The following is an 18,004-nucleotide window of genomic DNA, read 5'->3' on the forward strand; positions in this document are numbered from 1 at the left end:
TCTCCTTGGGTTTATCCTGTATGGGACTCTTTGTGCCTCTTGAACTTGTATGACTATTTCCTTTTCCGTGTTGGGGAAACTTTCAAGTATAATCTCTTCAAAAGTTTTCTCATACCCTTTCTTATTCCCTTCTTCTTCTCAATACCTATAATTTGAATGTTGGTGCTTTTGATATTGTCCCAGAGGTCTCTGAGACTGTCCTCGGTTCTTTTCATTCTTTTTATTTTCTTCTGCTCTTTAGATGTTATTTCCACCATTTTATCTTCCAGCTCACTGATTCGTTCTTCTGCTTCAGATATTCTGCTACTGATTCCTTCTAGAGTATTTTTAATTTCAGTAATTGTGTTGTTTTTCTCTGGATGTTTATTCTTTAATTCTCCTAGGTCTTTGTTAATTGATTCTTGTTGCATTTTCTCCATCTTGTTTTCAAGGTTTTTGATCATCTTTACTATCATTCTGAATTCTTTTTCAGGTAGTTTGCCTATTTCCTCTTCATTTCTTTGGACTTCTGTGTTTCTAGTTTGTTTCTTCATTTGTGTAGTATTTCTCTGCCTTTTCACTTTTTTTTTTAACTTAGTGTATTTGAGGTCTCCTTTTCCCAGGCTTCAAAGTTGAATTCTTTCTTTTGGTTTCTGCCCTCCTAAGGTTGGTCCAGTGGTTAGTGTAAGCTTCGTATAGGGTGAGATTTGTATGCATTTTTGTTTGTTTGTTTTTCCTCTGCTGGGCAAGGCTGAGTGAGGTGGTAATCCTGTCTGCTGATGATTGGGTTTGTGTTTTTGTTTTGTTTGTTGTTTAGATGAGGCGTCCTGCACAGGGTGCTATTGGTGGTTGGGTGATGCCAGGTCTTGTATTCAAGTGGTTTCCTTTGTGTGTGTTCTCACTGTTTGATACTCCCAGGGTTAGTCCTCTGGAAGTCTGGGGTCTTGGAGTCAGTGCTCCCATTCCAAAGGCTCAGGGCTTAATCTCCTTAGAAGCATCTTTCTCCTCTTTGGGCTTGGTCACCTTTCCATTCGTAGATCCCAGCTTGCTTGACAAGGTTGGGCCAGGAGACAGAAGTCCTCGCCAAGCAGGCCGGACTTGGGAGAGTGCCTAGGGCGGCAAGTCGCAACCGCGAGCTCCCCTTGGTGTGGCTCTGGTCAGAATCTGCTGTTCCCCCGCACTGCTGCTGCCACCGCTGCCTTCCCTCTCTCTCTCCCTACACCCACACCTCCTAGGAGCTCGCCTGCTCCCTCACTCACGCTCTCCTTCCAAAGAACCCTCAGGTCCTGGAGCGCCCCCGAACCATCTTTTATGTTGCTGCCAGAGCCATCATTTAACCCGTAGTTCACATTTCCTGTGGGGAAATCAGAGGAAATACTAGGGGACTTCCCTGGTGGCTCAGACAGTTAAACGTCTGTCTACAATGTGGGAGACCCAGGTTCGATCCCTGGGTCCAGAAGATCCCCTGGAGAAGGAAATGGCAATCTATTCCAGTACTATTGCCTGGAAAATCCCATGGACAGAGGAGCCTGGTAGGCTACAGTCCATGGGGTCTCAAAGAGTCGGACACGACTGAGCGACTTCACTTTCACTTGGGGCTTCCCTGGTGGCTCAGAGGTTAAAGCATCTGCCTGCAATGCAGGAGACCTGGGTTCGATCCCTGGGTTGGGAAGATCCCCTGGAGAAGGAAATGGCAACCCACTCCAGTACTCTTGCCTGGAAAATCCCATGGACAGAGGAGCCTGGTGGGCTACAGTCCACAGGGTCGCAAAGAGTCGGACACGACTGAGTGACTTCACTTCAGATTTCCTCAGACACCCCTTAGAACAGACATAAAGGTAGTTCCCACCTGCCTCTCTAGTCTCGTTTCTTGACATTCCTCTGTCTCAACCATTTATGCTCAACCATTTTAGAGCTGGTACTGATTTTCTTGATGTTTCTCAATTTATATCAGACTGTTCTGTTTTCTGTTTCTGTATACCTGTGTTCATTCTGCTTCCTTGGCCTCTTCAGAGAACCTGTCCCCTCTCCAGTTAGGCCACCTTGTTCTCTTCCTTATGTTGCTGTAGCCTTTGTGTCGTGGGCGGTTACCTAGGACACCTGACTGAATTTGCTTGTTTATGGAATGTATGTAAATCATTAAGAATAAGCCACCAGGTGCATTATTTTGCTGACCTCAGCACTCAGTACAATGTCTAGATCATGGATCATGAACAATAAAACAGTTAAATTAGTATTTGTTAAAATAATATGTTACCTGATTCTGAATTCAGCCCTTACCCTCAGTGATTTAGCCATTGGGCAGTTGGCTCTCAGCTTGATTCAATCATTTGGAATTCAAATGTTTGGAATTCCAGCATACACACACACACACAACACACACACACACTCACACTCTCAATTCTTCTTACTTTGCAGTCTGTAAAAATATAAGATAGTGCCCCTTACCACCCAAAAGATTTTCAGATTTTTGTCTCTAGTTGGGTTTGAAGAGAGCTATTAGCATGTTCCTTTTTACTCTGGGAATATTGTCATCCATTAAACCTGTTGAATTTGTGCGTATCACTGTATGAATTTATGCATTTTCACTAGCAAAATTTTAAAAGGACCAAATAGATAAGATCCATTTACTGTAGTGCAAAATTTAAACCTGAGCTTGACCTGTATTGAGTGTATAGCATTATATTTCCAATGATAATTAGGCTGAAAATCCTAAAATGCCTTTGTTACCAAAAAATGTGACATTTTCTCCATGTTCTATATCCACAGCAATGAACTGTTCAGCTGAAGAAACTGAGAATGACCATAGCCCAGAAGCACTCACTAAAAAACTGTCAGATGTATGCCAGTTACGGAGGGACATAGATGAACTACGGACCGCAATATCGGACCGCTATGCTCAGGACATGGGAGACAACTGCGTTACCCAGTGACCAGTGTTGGGCCCACAGCAACAACAACCCGTTGCAAAGTGCTGCTGTGTTCAGTTCTTCATGTTTCTCTCCAGGAGCCATGATAGAAAGTTGCAAGTGACATGTGTCTTGCTGCGTAGGTTTTTTTCTGTGGATTTGTTCTGTCGCAGAAGAATTGGGATGTGAGAAAGTTTCGAAGGGGCTTATCTAATCAGGCAAAAAAAATTAAATTGCCATTTGAAAAATATGATAAAATGTATAAGAAAAAAAAAAAATCTGTATTCTCAAACTACTGACTGTAGGACCAAGCTGTGAAGAGTGCCCTTCAGATAAAGGGATAGAATTTCTTTTAATCACATAATTGTGTGTGTGTGTGTGTGTGTGTGTGCATGCATGTGTACTTATTTACAAAATTGTAAGGATTTCTAAGATCAAAGCAGAGCTTCTGAGAAAGGCACACACTATATTCTTGTGCTTCTTTTTTTTCTTTATGGAGAAGCTTGTGTTGTACTTGGGGTTTTCAAGGTTGGCTCAGCAAGAGTTCCCACCAGGCAAGTGTTGTAACAGCAGTACAGCAGCAAAACCTTTTGTGTTTTGAACGATCACTGTGCTGAGATGGTGAGGTTGTGGGGTTGGGTTGATTTTCGTACTGTAGACAGGTCAGTGATTTTTCCAGAGTGATTGTGAATCCTGTAAGAGGTGTGAAATACTGATGTGATGGTTAATCCCATTAGCATTATAATTTATGTATTACAAGGTGATTTAACATAATCGGAATTAATTTTAACATGTCCCTTACTATTTACAATTTTTATTTATAGATTATATATATATATATATATATATATATATCAGTGTAAACAAAGCCATATACAATTAATGCAAACCTAAGGCCTCAGATCATTATTGTAAAATGAACAAAATGACTCTGGAACAATAACTCGTTTATCCAAATCTCCAGTGTTTACATTTTCAACAGTTTTGTATCTGTTTTGAAGTTGAAACCACTTTAAGAAAAAATCAACCTGTATTCTTTATATCTGAATTATCACTAGCATAGAACAAAATCTAAACCTAAGTGATACTGAAATTCCTTTTATTAGGTAAAGTACATTAAAAACAGGGTTCTTCATAGAATATAAACTTGCCCCAGTTAGTTGTTCTTCTAGGGTATAAGATATCACGATGAAATACAACTGATTTTTTTAGTAGACATGCAATCATTTAAACTTCCAAATGAGTATTTCCCTATTTTAGTTGTATCTCGGAAGGAGTTTATATTTTATTACCTTCAGAGCATTTAGTACATTCTTTTGAATGTACTTAGTTGTGGCAATCAATGTCCTTTACACATTGGTTTTGATTTATCTCTTGATACAGCCCCAAGTCTCATTTAGGTCAAGACAATAGTAGGTAGAAGGAACAAAGGATGAAAATCAAGCTGGAGAATATTGTTTGGGGCAAGAGCAGATCACATGTCTGTTTTCTTGCCAGACTTATATTTAATGGTATAAAGGCTGCTCCTAGAAAAATATGCTCCTGAATAATTTCAGCAGTGAAAACATATTTGGGATAGACCTTCAAAGAAACTACCCAGGAAGACATTCAGCTCAGAATTTGACTTATAGACAGTTCTCAACAGTTATTCAATAGTTACATTTCAGCAATCAGTTATAATACATTGTAAGGACATCAGCCTTCCCTTCTGTTCAGTGCCTGAGTCCTCCCTGCCATTTAATGTCTTAGGATCTGAACACTAAGAAATCAGTGCATTGTAGGGATTCTGCTTCCCACGGTCCTTAAGTTAAAAGGAGGGACTTGGTCAGTAGCAAAAATTTGGCTTTCTAAGATGTTGATCTGTTTTTGAATGTTGGTGGTTTAAGACAATCAAGGAGTAGTAAATATATACCAAAAATCTGATACAAAGAATTCTGCCTTGTAAAAATTAATATCTGTAAAAATGGTTATTTATAGTAAAGTAGATAATTAGCATCTAATAGATAATCCACAAGTGTAGCACACATTTTTACATTCTCTTTGAATAGAGTCCCCTCCCCCCACCCTCAACCTCCACAATTTTGAAAATAAAGGTACTCTGAAATGATAGTGATAATGGGCAAATAGTCACTGATTTGGATCACTAGGTTCTTACTAAAATGTATATGTTTGGGAGTTTTATGGTCATTAGTGTTGTTTAAACAAACTGTTGGTCATTTGTTTTGACTGTAGATACTTTGTTTTCCGCTTTTGTTGTGATAAAATAATTTATATTTTTAAAAAGTAAGTTTTCGAAAACTCAAAAAATTTGACTTAATTTACATATCTTGGGGTAAAAAATTTTAACCTAACAGAAAATTAACTAACTACTGCTGATATATTTCAGTTTCCCCTCCATGAAAAGGAGAATTAAGATGTAATAATTTAAGTATAACCTTGAATTACAGACTGTTTATCTCTTGGAATCTGGGTTTTGTAAAGGGTCCTAGATAATAAGCAGACAGCCTTGGAGGGAATTTTGGGGGAAATAAAGCTATTAGCAGTCTAATTTGTTAGTATTTAATTTTGATTTTTCAGAAAATTCCCTTCTCCAAGACAACCTTTTATGTTAGAATAGTAAGAATAATGATATCTCTTTAAAAACAAAGATTTTATGGTTAGACTAGGTAAGGTGGACAAGTAGAAACTCTGTAGTGTCGTGTCCTAGTTTGAAGTAGGATATTCTTAGGAGTTATTACAGTGATTATCTGTCTGAGGTGAAAATTAACCTAAGTTTTAAAGTAAATCTATTTGAAATTTGCTTAAGTATTGACTTAGGTAAGCCTTGTCTGAGTTTATTTCTTTCTTTTTTTTTTTCAATAAGTGTGGCCCCTTTTTGTGTTTGAAATAGGAGTCAGTATTCAATGTTAACCATATTGTTATTAGTGACATTTGTTTTGATCATGACAATTTATTAAGCTGAATTAGACTTCTTTCAGTAGCTCGTTAGAGACAATCTCAAGGGCTGGAAAGTGTTGCTAAAATGGATATTGTACATTTCCACAATAATGTACAATAATGAATGACTAATGAAATTATAAATTTTGTCATAGTTCAAGACTTATTAATAGGATTCTCTTAGATGGCATTTTTAAAGGAACTACTTTATTAGGAGAATGTTCTTTCAATATCAGTAATAGTTCATTGAATAATACAGTAGCTGAGAACTTGGACTCTATTTTTACATCACATAGTTCAGCTCAGGCACATCTTTGGATTTTGGCATTCTCTTATGCAGCTTTGTATCATTGTAGATACGTAATTACAGAAATAAGCAATTCTCATAACCATGCTTACTCAGACAATGTCATTTGAAACTGCCAGTAGCTAGAGGTCTCAGAGCCAAAGTTAATTCATTTTGTTTCCATTTTTGACAGTTTTTTTTCCAGTGTTCACAAAACATAAAATTTCTAGCTTCACCCCAAAATGTCATGCTAGAAATTGCTGTATAATAATAACTTGCATTTAATCATGAAGAGGGAAAGGTTTTGGATATTTGGATTTTTATCTTATTTAAAAGAAGCATTGAGTATATTAAGAATGTAGTTTCAAATCAATGTCATTAACAACACTGTTGCAACTGCATACATGAAGAACCTTTTGTGCCTTTTTGCCTGCAGTAAGCATTCATTTCTATTTACATGAGCTGTAAGAATGTTGATGATTATTGCACCTTGTTCTTCTGTAAATAGACTTGATTAAGGATTTTCGTTTAAAGCAAGGAGGAGTTTTTGTTACTAGGTAGATACCTTAATAAACATAAAGGGAGTTATCAAATAATACGTCTTTGGAGTCCAACCTTTTCCCTGTTTAGTGAGCAGGAAACTCCTTTGGAATGTAGTCATTTGTGTGTATGTGTGTATATATGTATATGTATAGTTATTTAAATACATAAACATAAAATTCAGCATCACATTGGTGTGATGTCAAGAAGTAGTAAGGTGCTAGGTGGCTACATTAAAAGCACAGCAGAGTATACCATCAGTCACTATGACTGGTGGCTTTTATAAACTAGGTTCAGTTTTTGAACCGCCCAGAATACCTCATGTGTAAATACAATAGTCATGACTTAATTGAAATACAGTTATTGTAAAAAGAATGTGAAGCCACTGGTTGGCTTATGCCTTCTGATTATTATCCTTGCCTCTTTTTTTGTAAAGGGGTTGTTTTTTGTTTTTGTTTTTAAATAGGGTTTACAGCTAGAATTTTGAATGCCAAAGTTCTATTTATTAAATTTTAAAAAGTTTTCAATGTTAATGGCTAAGTATTTTTCCACTGGACTATTGTTTGTTGATGTTGGAATTTGTATTAACAGAGAAATAAATTTTTTATAAAAGATTTATGTCTACCAAGTGCCTAATGTTGATATAAAAATGTATTTGAAATTTTACACTCTGAATTCTCAATGACAAGAATATGCTGGCTTGACTCTTTCAAAGTTTTCTTTATGCAAGAAAAAAATCTTACTAGAACAGGGGCACTTCTGCCTCCTATGTCTGTCTGAGGGTTTCTTTTCAGTCATTGCAAAGCGTTTTGTCAGGCCTTTTCCTTAAAGGGCACTGAGATTTTCTGATGGCATAAATGCAAGGCATGGCTATGCATTTCAGCTCATAGAACTGTATCTCTACTTTGAATTTCTAAAATTCTTATTTGAATCAAGAGTCTTCTCTCTACTTTTCCAACAGACAAAATCAGATTTCAGTTTTTTATATTGCTGAAAGATTGGCAAGGTAAATCTTTTTTATTTCCTCCCTTCTAATCAGAGATTAAAACCTTACTGAAACATATACAAATAAGACCTTGTTAAAAGATTGCTCCGCAGAGGCCTCAACATCTCAGATTGATGGCCTGGGTCCTTGTTCTAAGTCATATGTGCCTTAATGTTGCCTGCTGGTTAACATTTGGATTAGCAGCGTCTGTTTCTAGTCCAGTTAACTTGGCATTGCTGTCAAGAGTTTTTAATGAGGCATCTAATTCAGTTAACAGGAAAAAGAAGCATGCATTACAAACCCCATAGGTTGTAAGCAAATGACTTGGAAATAAAAACAGAATAGTTAAAGTCCTTGAGTATCTCCAAGGTTATTAATGAACAGTCTTCTGCTTTATAAGAAAACATATGATCATTTTGATCTGCTTTTAAAAATAAAGTTTCAATGGAGTCAGCAAAGACTTTTGATGGGGTTCATCCCAGTGATTTTGCCAGTACTTTGAGCTTCCTTTTTAGGCCAGTTTCCCAACCAACCAGTCTTTCTGTGTAGAAATACAAAGGACTCAGTTTGAAAGGAGTAAATATCCTCTTAGTGTTGGTGCAAAATGATGGCATGTGGATCCAGTAGAGCAAATTGTTTACAAATAAATAGCACTCTAACATCATGTCAGTTAAGATGGTCTCCTTGATTTAGTGGAGATTCCCATCTGAGGACTGAAATTGTGACAAAGATTTCTTCAATGTTCAAGTAAAACTGCTCTCCCTGATAAATTCAGTGTGATCACAAAAAGAAAAAACAGCTTTCCATTTCAGCCACCTGTTTTTACTTAAACACAGTCTCACTTCACAATCTCCGTAGATTCCTTTATAATAGAAGTTTTAATGAAACATACACCTACCCTACTCTGTGACCTGGAAATTCCAGTCTAGGTGTTTACTTGAGATAAATACAAACATTCATCTAAAAAGAGACTTGGAAATGAATGTTCACAGTGATTTTATCCATAATAATCAAAAGCTGGAAATAGCCCAGGATCTGTCAGTAAGAGTTCTCTATCTAGAGTTGAAAACCAGCATTCTTTCATAACCTCAGGTTTTGATTGATTATTGAATATATGTTAATACTTTGGGGAAGATGGAGTAACATTTCATAGACAACAATGCGATGGTGTATCAGACTTCCTCTGTATACCAGAGGTGCTTTTGTTTCTCTTCCCTCTGGGGTGAGCGTTGTCCTTTGTCGTGCTCCCACCTGTGTTCCATGAGTCTCCACACTTGATGTGAAGCTCTTGGTTTCACCCTTCTTGAAACTCATCTTTTATGCCATTGTTTTTGAACAGCATAAAGAGCTCATCAGACTTTGAACTCTTTGAGAGCATGCATGTTGTCTTATTAGACTTTGCATTTAATAAGCCTGTAGGACATACTAATCTCCAGAGACGTGCAAATACCTGTTGTTAGCCCCAGGAAGGAAGAATGATTTCAAAGGGGAAAGAAATGGTTTTTATAGCATAGGTCATCCTTGGAGGCTGTGGGGCTTTTAATGGGACATGTAAAGTGATAATAAACCCTACTTAGGCAAGTTCCATTTTCCTCCGTCCCTTGGGCCTCTTGCTAATCTCTCCTGTGACTGTCCTCTCTCTGCCCTTCTGTGGGTTCAGGCCACAGGATTGGACACAGTTGTTTCCTAGCCCCAGTGTTCCTGGAGCATAACAATCTCATTGGGCGTTAAGCCAGCTGTGGAGGTTTTGTAAGGACAAATTCAAGGTCTTAAAGGAGCAGCAAAATGTCAGCTTAAACAGTGAATGCAGTTCCATCTATGTATATATCTATGCACAAGTCTGGCGAATAGTCATTGAAGCATATAGTAACAGCTAGCATCCCTTCTACTTAAAGTAGTTTATGTCTGTGACTTGGTATCCTTCAAGACTTTCAAAAATTTCTCAGTCATATTCCTCTGCATATTGTTTTTTGTCCTGCTTCCTCTTTTCCCTATAACTGTGCCTCCAGTTATGTGTATCTTCTCTTTTATCCACTATGTGTCTTATGTTCTTTACTACTCTTGTTCCCTTCATTCTTAATGTTCTCTTGTGATATATCTTCTAATTGACTATGTCTCCTTTTGGCTATATTTAATTATCTATGAAATCCAACTGTAGAGTTGGCCAATATCAGGTTTTGTATTTTTCAGTTCTAAAACTTCCATTTGGTTCTTCCTTAGAATTTTTAGTTTTCTTTCAACATTATCGATTTTTTCACTGATTTCTTAAGCAAATTAAGCATAAATATTTTAAAGCCCATTATCTGTATCCTCAGTTTGTTTCTATTATCTGTTGTTTCTCTTCATTTTTAAAATAAAGTCTTTTGTTCTCACCTGTGTTTTTTTTTTTTTTTTTTCAGAGCTGAATATTTTATATGAAAATACTTAAGGCTCTAGATAATGTTATCTTTCTCCAGACAGGACTTAAATTTGCTTCTGGTAGGGCTAGGGGCACTAATCAACCTAATTAACTCAGGGCTTCAGTTGATTTAGAGCAAGGGTTTGAGCCCTTGGGAGAGCCCCCCCCCACCCCACCCCCGCACCGTATCTGGCTCACGTAGCAAAACCCCAACTCAAAGTAAAGGGCACTTGCCAGCACTTCCCTTCCTAAAACAGCTGTGGAGTCCAATTTTCACTTTCAATTCCAACCATTAGGTGAGCAATAACCTACAGGCCAAATTAGCCTACCACTTGGATTTTGGAAATAAAGTTTCATTGGAACACAGTCGTGTCCATTTGTTTACCTATTGCCTAAGCTACTTCTGAGCTAAAATTGCAGAATTGAATGGTTGTAGGAGCCTATATGACTCTCAAAGCCAAAATTATTTATTTGTAGAGTTTTGCTGACCCATATCCTGGATCCCTAAGTATAAGGAGAGCTCTGTCCAGTTTCTGTTTGTGTTACCTCTTCCAGAAATGGCAAATATTCCTAAAGGAAAAATAGCCCCAAATCCCAGGGTAAACTTTTTTGTTTCTTCCTTGTACTGGATCTTGAACCTGTAATATTTTTTTTACTGCACCATTACCTCTCTGATGCCTTCAACTAGAATTTTCCCCAGAATTTTCTAATTATTCTTTGTGGGGAGGGTTGATCTGAATTTTAGTTTGCATTTATTGGAAGCAGAAATCTTTATAAGACATTTTAACCACCAGTGTTTAAAAAAATATATTTGTTTGGCTACACCAGCCTTAGTTGTGGTACACAGGATCTTCAGTCTTTCTAGTTGCAGCAGGCGGGGTCTAGTTCCCTGACCAGGGATCGAGCCCAGGTCCCCTACACTGAGAGTACAGAGTCTCAGCCTCTGGACCACGAGTTTTTAGACAAATCCAGCCTGACAGCAGGTACTCCACCATCCCTTCTTGTTGGTTAACATGTTTGCAGGGGTTTTGTCCTTCGTCCTTCTGATCTGTCCTAGTTGTTTGCTGTATGATGTAGGGTGCAGTTATTCTAGACTTGGGTCTTCCACTTGTAAGAAGTGCTATCACTACACAAAAGTTCCTTCCTTCCTAAACTATTTCAGTAGTATATTTACTTCACTAAGTTCCTGCCCCTTAAAATATATCCTGCATATCTGCTTCTGAATCGTCAAAATGGCAGTCTTAATCAGGCTCTCAAAAACCTTCAGTGATTCTCATTGTCTAAGGAAATCCTTGACATTTAAGCTTTTTTTTTTTTTCTTCATCCTATTTTTTAAGTTTTCTATTTCCCTAGTCTGGTCAAAATATATTGGCCACATACACTGATCAATGTGGACATTCAGTTCTGCTAAAAAAAAAACCAAATAATTCAGTCAATGCTTCTTTCTCATATAAAATGAATTTCCTCCCATTTATACTCTTCAAAGTTTATTTCAGATGGCATCATGTCTAACCATATTTTCCTTATCCTTCTATGCCTCATAGTGGTTTATACCTGGTTCACATTCAATAAACATAGTTTTCATTGGAAATAAGAGTTGTGTTCTAAGATATTTGCTTTGAGTAATTCTTCAATATTTCTGTTATAGAAACATAACTATTCTTCATTGGAGCACTGTCTTTTATTATTCCATAAGTATTTGAATATTAATAAAGTAAATAAACTTGCTAAAATTAATGAAGTTATTCCTAGCATTGGAGTGGCTAAATAGTAATAGATAATAACTATTATATAAAGGTTATTATCAGATAGAGTGTTGACAGATTTCTTATAACTTAAACTATTGATAGCAGTTGAATAATTTTAATTCAGAGATTTCCTATTTTTATTCGAGTAGTAAGGTAAACCATGTGACTAGTATCTAAGAATTCTAATATGTTAAAAACTTAGAGCCCTTATTAATTCTACTAATCTCAAATCTCTGGATAGTTTTATGTAAGTATTTTTAAGAGTAGACTCAGATTAGTTAATTTAAGAATCCAGTGGAAGATGTATGGAAAGTGTGCTTGAAAGGATATGTGTTTTAAAACTTTTTTACCTAGATTAGAATCTCTAATTTCTTAATGTATGTAAGGTGGGGTAAAAATCTTCTTCGTAACCTTTGTGTAGTATTTAAATCTGTGATGAAAAACAAATTCTATTTGTGTCTTTGAAAATTTTGACCTCAATAGTTCTGTCTTGTTGGCAAGTGGTAAGTAGTATACAGAGCAATAACCAAAAAGATATATACAAAATATATACAAAAGCAACAACCACTCTAATAGTAGAAAGTGAAGAGGAACTAGAGAACCTCTTGATGAGGATGAAAGAGAAGAGTGAAAAAGCTGGCTTAACACTCAACATTCAAAAAACGAAGATCATGGCATCCAGTCCCATCACTTCATGGCAAACAGAAGGGGAAAAAGTGGAAGCAGTGACAGATTTTATTTTCTTAGTCTTCAAAATCAATGAATATGATGGTTGCAGTCACAAAATTAAAAGATGCTTCTTGGAATAAAAGCTGTGATAAACCTATACAGCATATTAGAAAGCAGAGACATCACTTTGCCAACAATGGTCCATATAGTCAAAGCTATGGTTTTTCCAGTAGTCATGTATGGATGTGAGAGTTGGACCATAAAGAAGTCTAAGCACCAAAGAATTGATGCTTTCAAATTGTGATACTTGAGAAGACTCTTGAGAGTTTATTGGGCTGCAAGAGATCAAACCAGTCAATCCTAAAGGAAACCAGTCCTGAATATTCACTGAAAGGACTGATGTTGAAGCTGAAGCTCTAATACTTTGGCCACCTGATGCAAAGAGCCAAGTTATCAGAAAAGGCCCTGATGCTGGGAAAGATTGAAGGCAAAAGGAGAGGGGAACAGCAGAGGATGGGATGGTTAGATAGGATCACCGACTCAGTGGATATGTATTTGAGCAAAGTCTGGGAGATAGTGGAGGACAGAGGATTCTGGTGTGCTGCAGTTGCAAAGAGTTGGACATGACTTAGCTGAACAACAACAACTTAACTGAACAACAACAACCAAAAGGTCAGAGCTAGAAAATGTTCCTAGAGTACATATTATAATGGAGAATGAAGAGTAGTGGAATCAAATGCCAACTATGTTGAGGACACCAAGGATTGGTGAGCTTGGAGGAATGGGAAGAGTTTTTAATCTGGGTTTGAGTTCAGAATGCAAGTGATACTAACTTTTATTTGCAAAAAGTGTGGCAAAATGTGTAAGGATTTATGAATCAATGCTAATATTTGCCCATCAATGAATCTGGGGCAGAAGCGGAAAAAAAGAATGAATCTGGAGAAGAAAGAAGGGAATAGCATCGCTCTAGCTCAACATTCAGAAAACGAAGATCATGGCATCTGGTCCCATCACTTCATGGGAAATAGATGGGGAAACAGTGGAAACAGTGTCAGACTTTATTTTTCTGGGCTCCAAAATCACTGCAGATGGTGACTGCAGCCATGAAATTAAAAGACGCTTACTCCTTGGAAGGAAAGCTATGACCAACCTAGATAGCATATTCAAAAGCAGAGACATTACTTTGCCAACAAAGTTTCATCTAGTCAAGGCTATGGTTTTTCCTGTGGTCATGTATGGATGTGAGAGTTGGACTGTGAAGAAGGATGAGCACCAAAGAATTGATGCTTTTGAAGTGTGGTGTTGGAGAAGACTCTTGAGAGTCCCTTGGACTGCAAGGAGATCCAACCAGTCCATTCTGAAGGAGATCAGTCCTGGGTGTTCTATGGAAGGACTGATGCTAAAGCTGAAATTCCAGTACTTTGGCCACCTCATGCGAAGACTTGACTCATTGGAAAAGACTCTGATGCTGGGAGGGATTGGGGGCAGGAGGAGAAGGGGATGACAGAGGATGAGATGGCTGGATGGCATCACTGACTCGACAGACGTGAGTCTCAGTGAACTCCAGGAGTTGGTGATGGACAAGGAGGCCTGGCATGCTGCTATTCATGGGGTCACAAAGAGTTGGACACGACTGAGCGACTGAACTGAACTGAACTGATGATACTCAGGAAGGCCCCATTACTGATAGGAGGAATGCTTGCTTCTGTTTCATGTGAATGAGCAATGTATGGGGGATTGCTTATTCCAAAACATCTGTCAGTATTTCACAACTAGTGATTCACACTTTTGAACAGCTAGTATGATTCACATTTTACTCAGCTTGAATTTCTCTTTTAATAGATTTTGTTTTTAGAGAAACTTTGGGTTTACAGAAAAGCTGCACAGAAAATATACCCATTCTCATTCCAGCTCTGCACACAATTTCTCCTACTATTAACATCTTGCATTAGTGTGATACATTCTTTGTAAGTGATGAGCCAATACTGATCTATTATTTTTACTAAAGTCTGTAGTTTATAGTGGGGCTTCTCTGTTGGCTCAGTAGTAAAGAATACGCCTGCAATACGGGAGACTTGGGTTCGGTCCCTGAGTCAGGAAGATCCCCTGGAGCAGAAAATGACAATCTACTCCAGTATTCTTGCTTGGGAAATTCCATGGACAGAGGGGCCTGGCGGGCTACAGTCCATGGGGTCAAAAAAGAGTTGGGCACAACTTGGCGACTACACAACGTAGTTTACTATAGGCTTCATCTCTGAACAGCTCTCTGGGTTTTGGCAAATACATAGTGTCAGGCACCCACCACTGCAGGACTAAACACAACAGTCTGACCACCCTAAAAATCTTCTGTGCTCCATTTATTTATTCCTCCCTGTGGCTAAACCCTTCTCAACCACTGCTCTTTTCACTGTCTCCAAGATATCGCCTTTTCCAAAGTGTCATATAGTTGTGATTATATTGTATATAACCTCTTCTGATTGGCTTCTGAAACTTTACAGTGTGCATGTAGGATTTATCCATATGCCTTGATAGCTTATTTCTATGGCTTAAGAGCTTATTCTTATCACTGAATATTCCATTGTATGGAGACACCACGGTTTATCCATTCACTTATTGAAGGACACTTGGTTGTTTCCAGGTTTTTGGCAATTGTGAATATAAAGATTCTATAAGCTTTTGTGTGCAGGTTTTCATGTGGACATATTTTCAACTTTTTTTGAATAAATATCTAGAAGTGCAATTGCCCGGTTATATGGTCTGCTGCTGCTGCTGCTGCTAAGTCGCTTCAGTCATGTCCGACTCTGTGTGACCCCATAGACGGCAGACCACCAGGCTCCCCCGTCCCTGGGATTCTCCAGGCAAGAACACGGGAGTGGGTTGCCATTTCCTTCTCCAATGCATGAAAGTGAAAAGTGAAAGTGAAGTTGCTCAGTCGTGTCCGACTCTTAGCGACCCCATGGACTGCAGCCTACCAGGCTCCTCCGTCCATGGGATTTTCGGGGCAAGAGTACCGGAGTGGGGTGCCATTGCCCCCTCTGGGTTATATGGTATATTTAGCCTATAAAACACTGCCAAGCTGTCTTCCAGAATGACTTATCATTTTGCTTTCTCATCAACAATGAATGAGACTTCCAACTGCATTTGGTGTTATCACTGTTTTGGACTTTAAATTCTAATAGGTGTGGAGTGGCATGTCATTATTGTTTTAATTTGCATTTCCCTGATACTATACAATGTTGAGCATATTTTCATACTCTTATTTACCATTTCTGTCTTCTTTGGTGAAATGTCTGTTTGAATCTCTTGCCCATTTTTAAAATTGAGTTGTTTGGTTTCTTATTGTAGAATTTTAAGAGTTCTCTGTACATTTTGGACAGAAGTCGTTTATCAGATGTGTGTGGGCTATGGTTTATATTTCCAGTCTATGGCTTATATTTGATTCTCTTGAAAGTGTCTTTCTCAAGATGGAAGTTTTAATTTTTAACAAAGTTCAACTTTTAAATTTTTTCTCTGATGGATTGTTTTTGATGGGGTCCTAAAAAAGTCATCACCCAACCTCAAGGTTGCATAGATTTTTCTCCTATGTTCTCTTCTAGGAGTTTTGTAGCTTTCATTTTACATTTAGATCTTGACCCATTTTAAGTTAATTTTTGTGAGAGCTCTAAGGTCTGTATCTAGATCCACATTTTGCATGTGCATATCCTGTTGTTCAGCACCATTTTCTGAGAGGACTATCCTTTCTCCATTTATTGCCTTTGCTCTTTGTCAAAGATCAGTTGACTGTAAACTCAGGGGTTGCAATTCACTTTTAAAATAAAGCTCCAAATAAATAAATAAAATGAATTTCCTTTTGGGAAAGGTAAGATTATGAATATTTTAATGTGAAAGAGTTATTCAAAATCTTCTCCTGACAGCAGGTTATTAAATGCACTGTTTTTCCACATTTTTTATGACTTCTGCCTGGAAAGTTTTCTAGACCATCTCTGCTCCAGAGCTAAGGAAAAACTGGGATACAAGCCATAGCAAATATGAATTCATTTGGCTTGCTTGACCAGGTTAGAGAGTACTGACTGTTGAGTACTCATAATGGGTTGGCAGAAATTGACAACTAAAATATAGCAAAGGCATACTCTAATGTCTTCTCAATTTTGTCCAGGGCCTGAGTATGTGGGGATTAGGAAAGTGAAAATGTTAGTTGCTCAGTCGTGTCTGACTCTTTCTGGCCCCCATGGACTATAGCCTGCCAGGCTCCTCTAGTCCATGGACTGGAATTACATAGAATTCTCCAGGCAAGAATACTGGAGTGGGTTGCCATTCCCTTTTCCAGGGGCTCTTTGGGACCCAGGGATCAAACCCAGATCTACTGCATTGCAGGTAGATCTGCATTACCATCTTGAGTCACCAGGGAAGCCCCTGGAGATGAGGGGTTACCTGAAATTAGAACTTTAGTCTTGTAGAACTTTAATCCTCATCCTCTAGGTAAGGAACTGGGCAGCTTACATCCCTGTCCAGTGATTTACTTTCAATGTAAATTGTTAGGTTGTTTGAATGTAGTAGCCATTGCATTGTCATTATGCTGTTAGTTATTTTTAGAATAATGTTGCTGTCAATCTTAGCTTTGATGTATGTAATAATTCACAAAGCAAACCAAATGAATTCACATTTCCTATGGCTATATCCACGTTTTTCCTTAGGTCAGGAGAAGAGCTGTTCTAGAAAGCTTTCCAGACAGAAGTCTTAAAAAATGAGGATTACTGTGGAAAAAGAGTGCATTTAATAACCTTGAACTATCAGTCCATATATGCAGTGATTAATACTTTCATATGAGAGCCCTATTCCAGGAGTACGTAACAGGAATATATAATTCACTTAAATTTAACCTAATAAAGCAGAGACATTACTTTGCCAACAAAGGTCCGTCTAGTCAAGGCTATGGTTTTTCCTGTGGTCATGTATGGATGTGAGAGTTGGACTGTGAAGATAGCTGAGTGCCGAAGAATTGATGCTTTTGAACTGTGGTATTGGAGAAGACTCTTGAGAGTCCCTTGGACTGCAAGGAGATCCAACCAGTCCATTCTGAAGGAGATCAGTCCTGGGTGTTCTTTGGAAGGAATGATGTTAAGCTGAAACTCCAGTACTTTAGCCACCTTATTCGAAGAGTTGACTCATTGGAAAAGACTCTGATGTTGGGAGGGCTTGAGGGCAGGAGGAGAAGGGGATGACAGAGGATGAGATGGTTGGATGGCATTACCGACTTGATGGACGTGAGATTGAGTGAACTCCAGGAGTTGGTGATGGACAGGGAGGCCTGGCGTGCTTCGATTCATGGGGTCACAAAGAGTCGGACAAGACTGAGCGACTGAACTGAACTGAACTGAATAGCTAGATTTAATTTTCAGTAAAAATTGAAGACTTCAGTCTGAAAGTAGTGGCATGTTTTGTTCCATAAATCTATAAAGGGTAATTTTTTTAAGTAATATGACTCATGAATATGAAGTGAACATGTGTCAAAGATTTTATTTAACTCATTAATTAAATGCGGGAACTGGAAAA

General features: G+C 38.0%; 1 protein-coding gene across 3 annotated transcripts in view; it reads left to right on the forward strand.

Moving 5' to 3' along the window:
• Window positions 1–7,243, forward strand: part of CEP85L (centrosomal protein 85 like) — a 147,946-nt gene extending 140,703 nt beyond the window's left edge. For 2 of the 3 annotated variants that reach the window (XM_070376364.1, XM_070376365.1), the window contains one exon: window positions 2,749–7,243. In XM_070376364.1, coding sequence (XP_070232465.1) covers window positions 2,749–2,912 — 164 coding nt within the window. In that variant the 3' untranslated portion in view covers window positions 2,913–7,243. The remainder of the gene's footprint in view (window positions 1–2,748) is intronic. The other variant, XM_070376366.1, reaches the window with a different exon arrangement.
• Window positions 7,244–18,004: the final 10,761 nt, after the last annotated feature.

The sequence above is a fragment of the Bos mutus genome, chromosome 9 (genome assembly GCF_027580195.1).
Source record: "Bos mutus isolate GX-2022 chromosome 9, NWIPB_WYAK_1.1, whole genome shotgun sequence".
NCBI classification, from domain to species: domain Eukaryota; kingdom Metazoa; phylum Chordata; class Mammalia; order Artiodactyla; family Bovidae; genus Bos; species Bos mutus.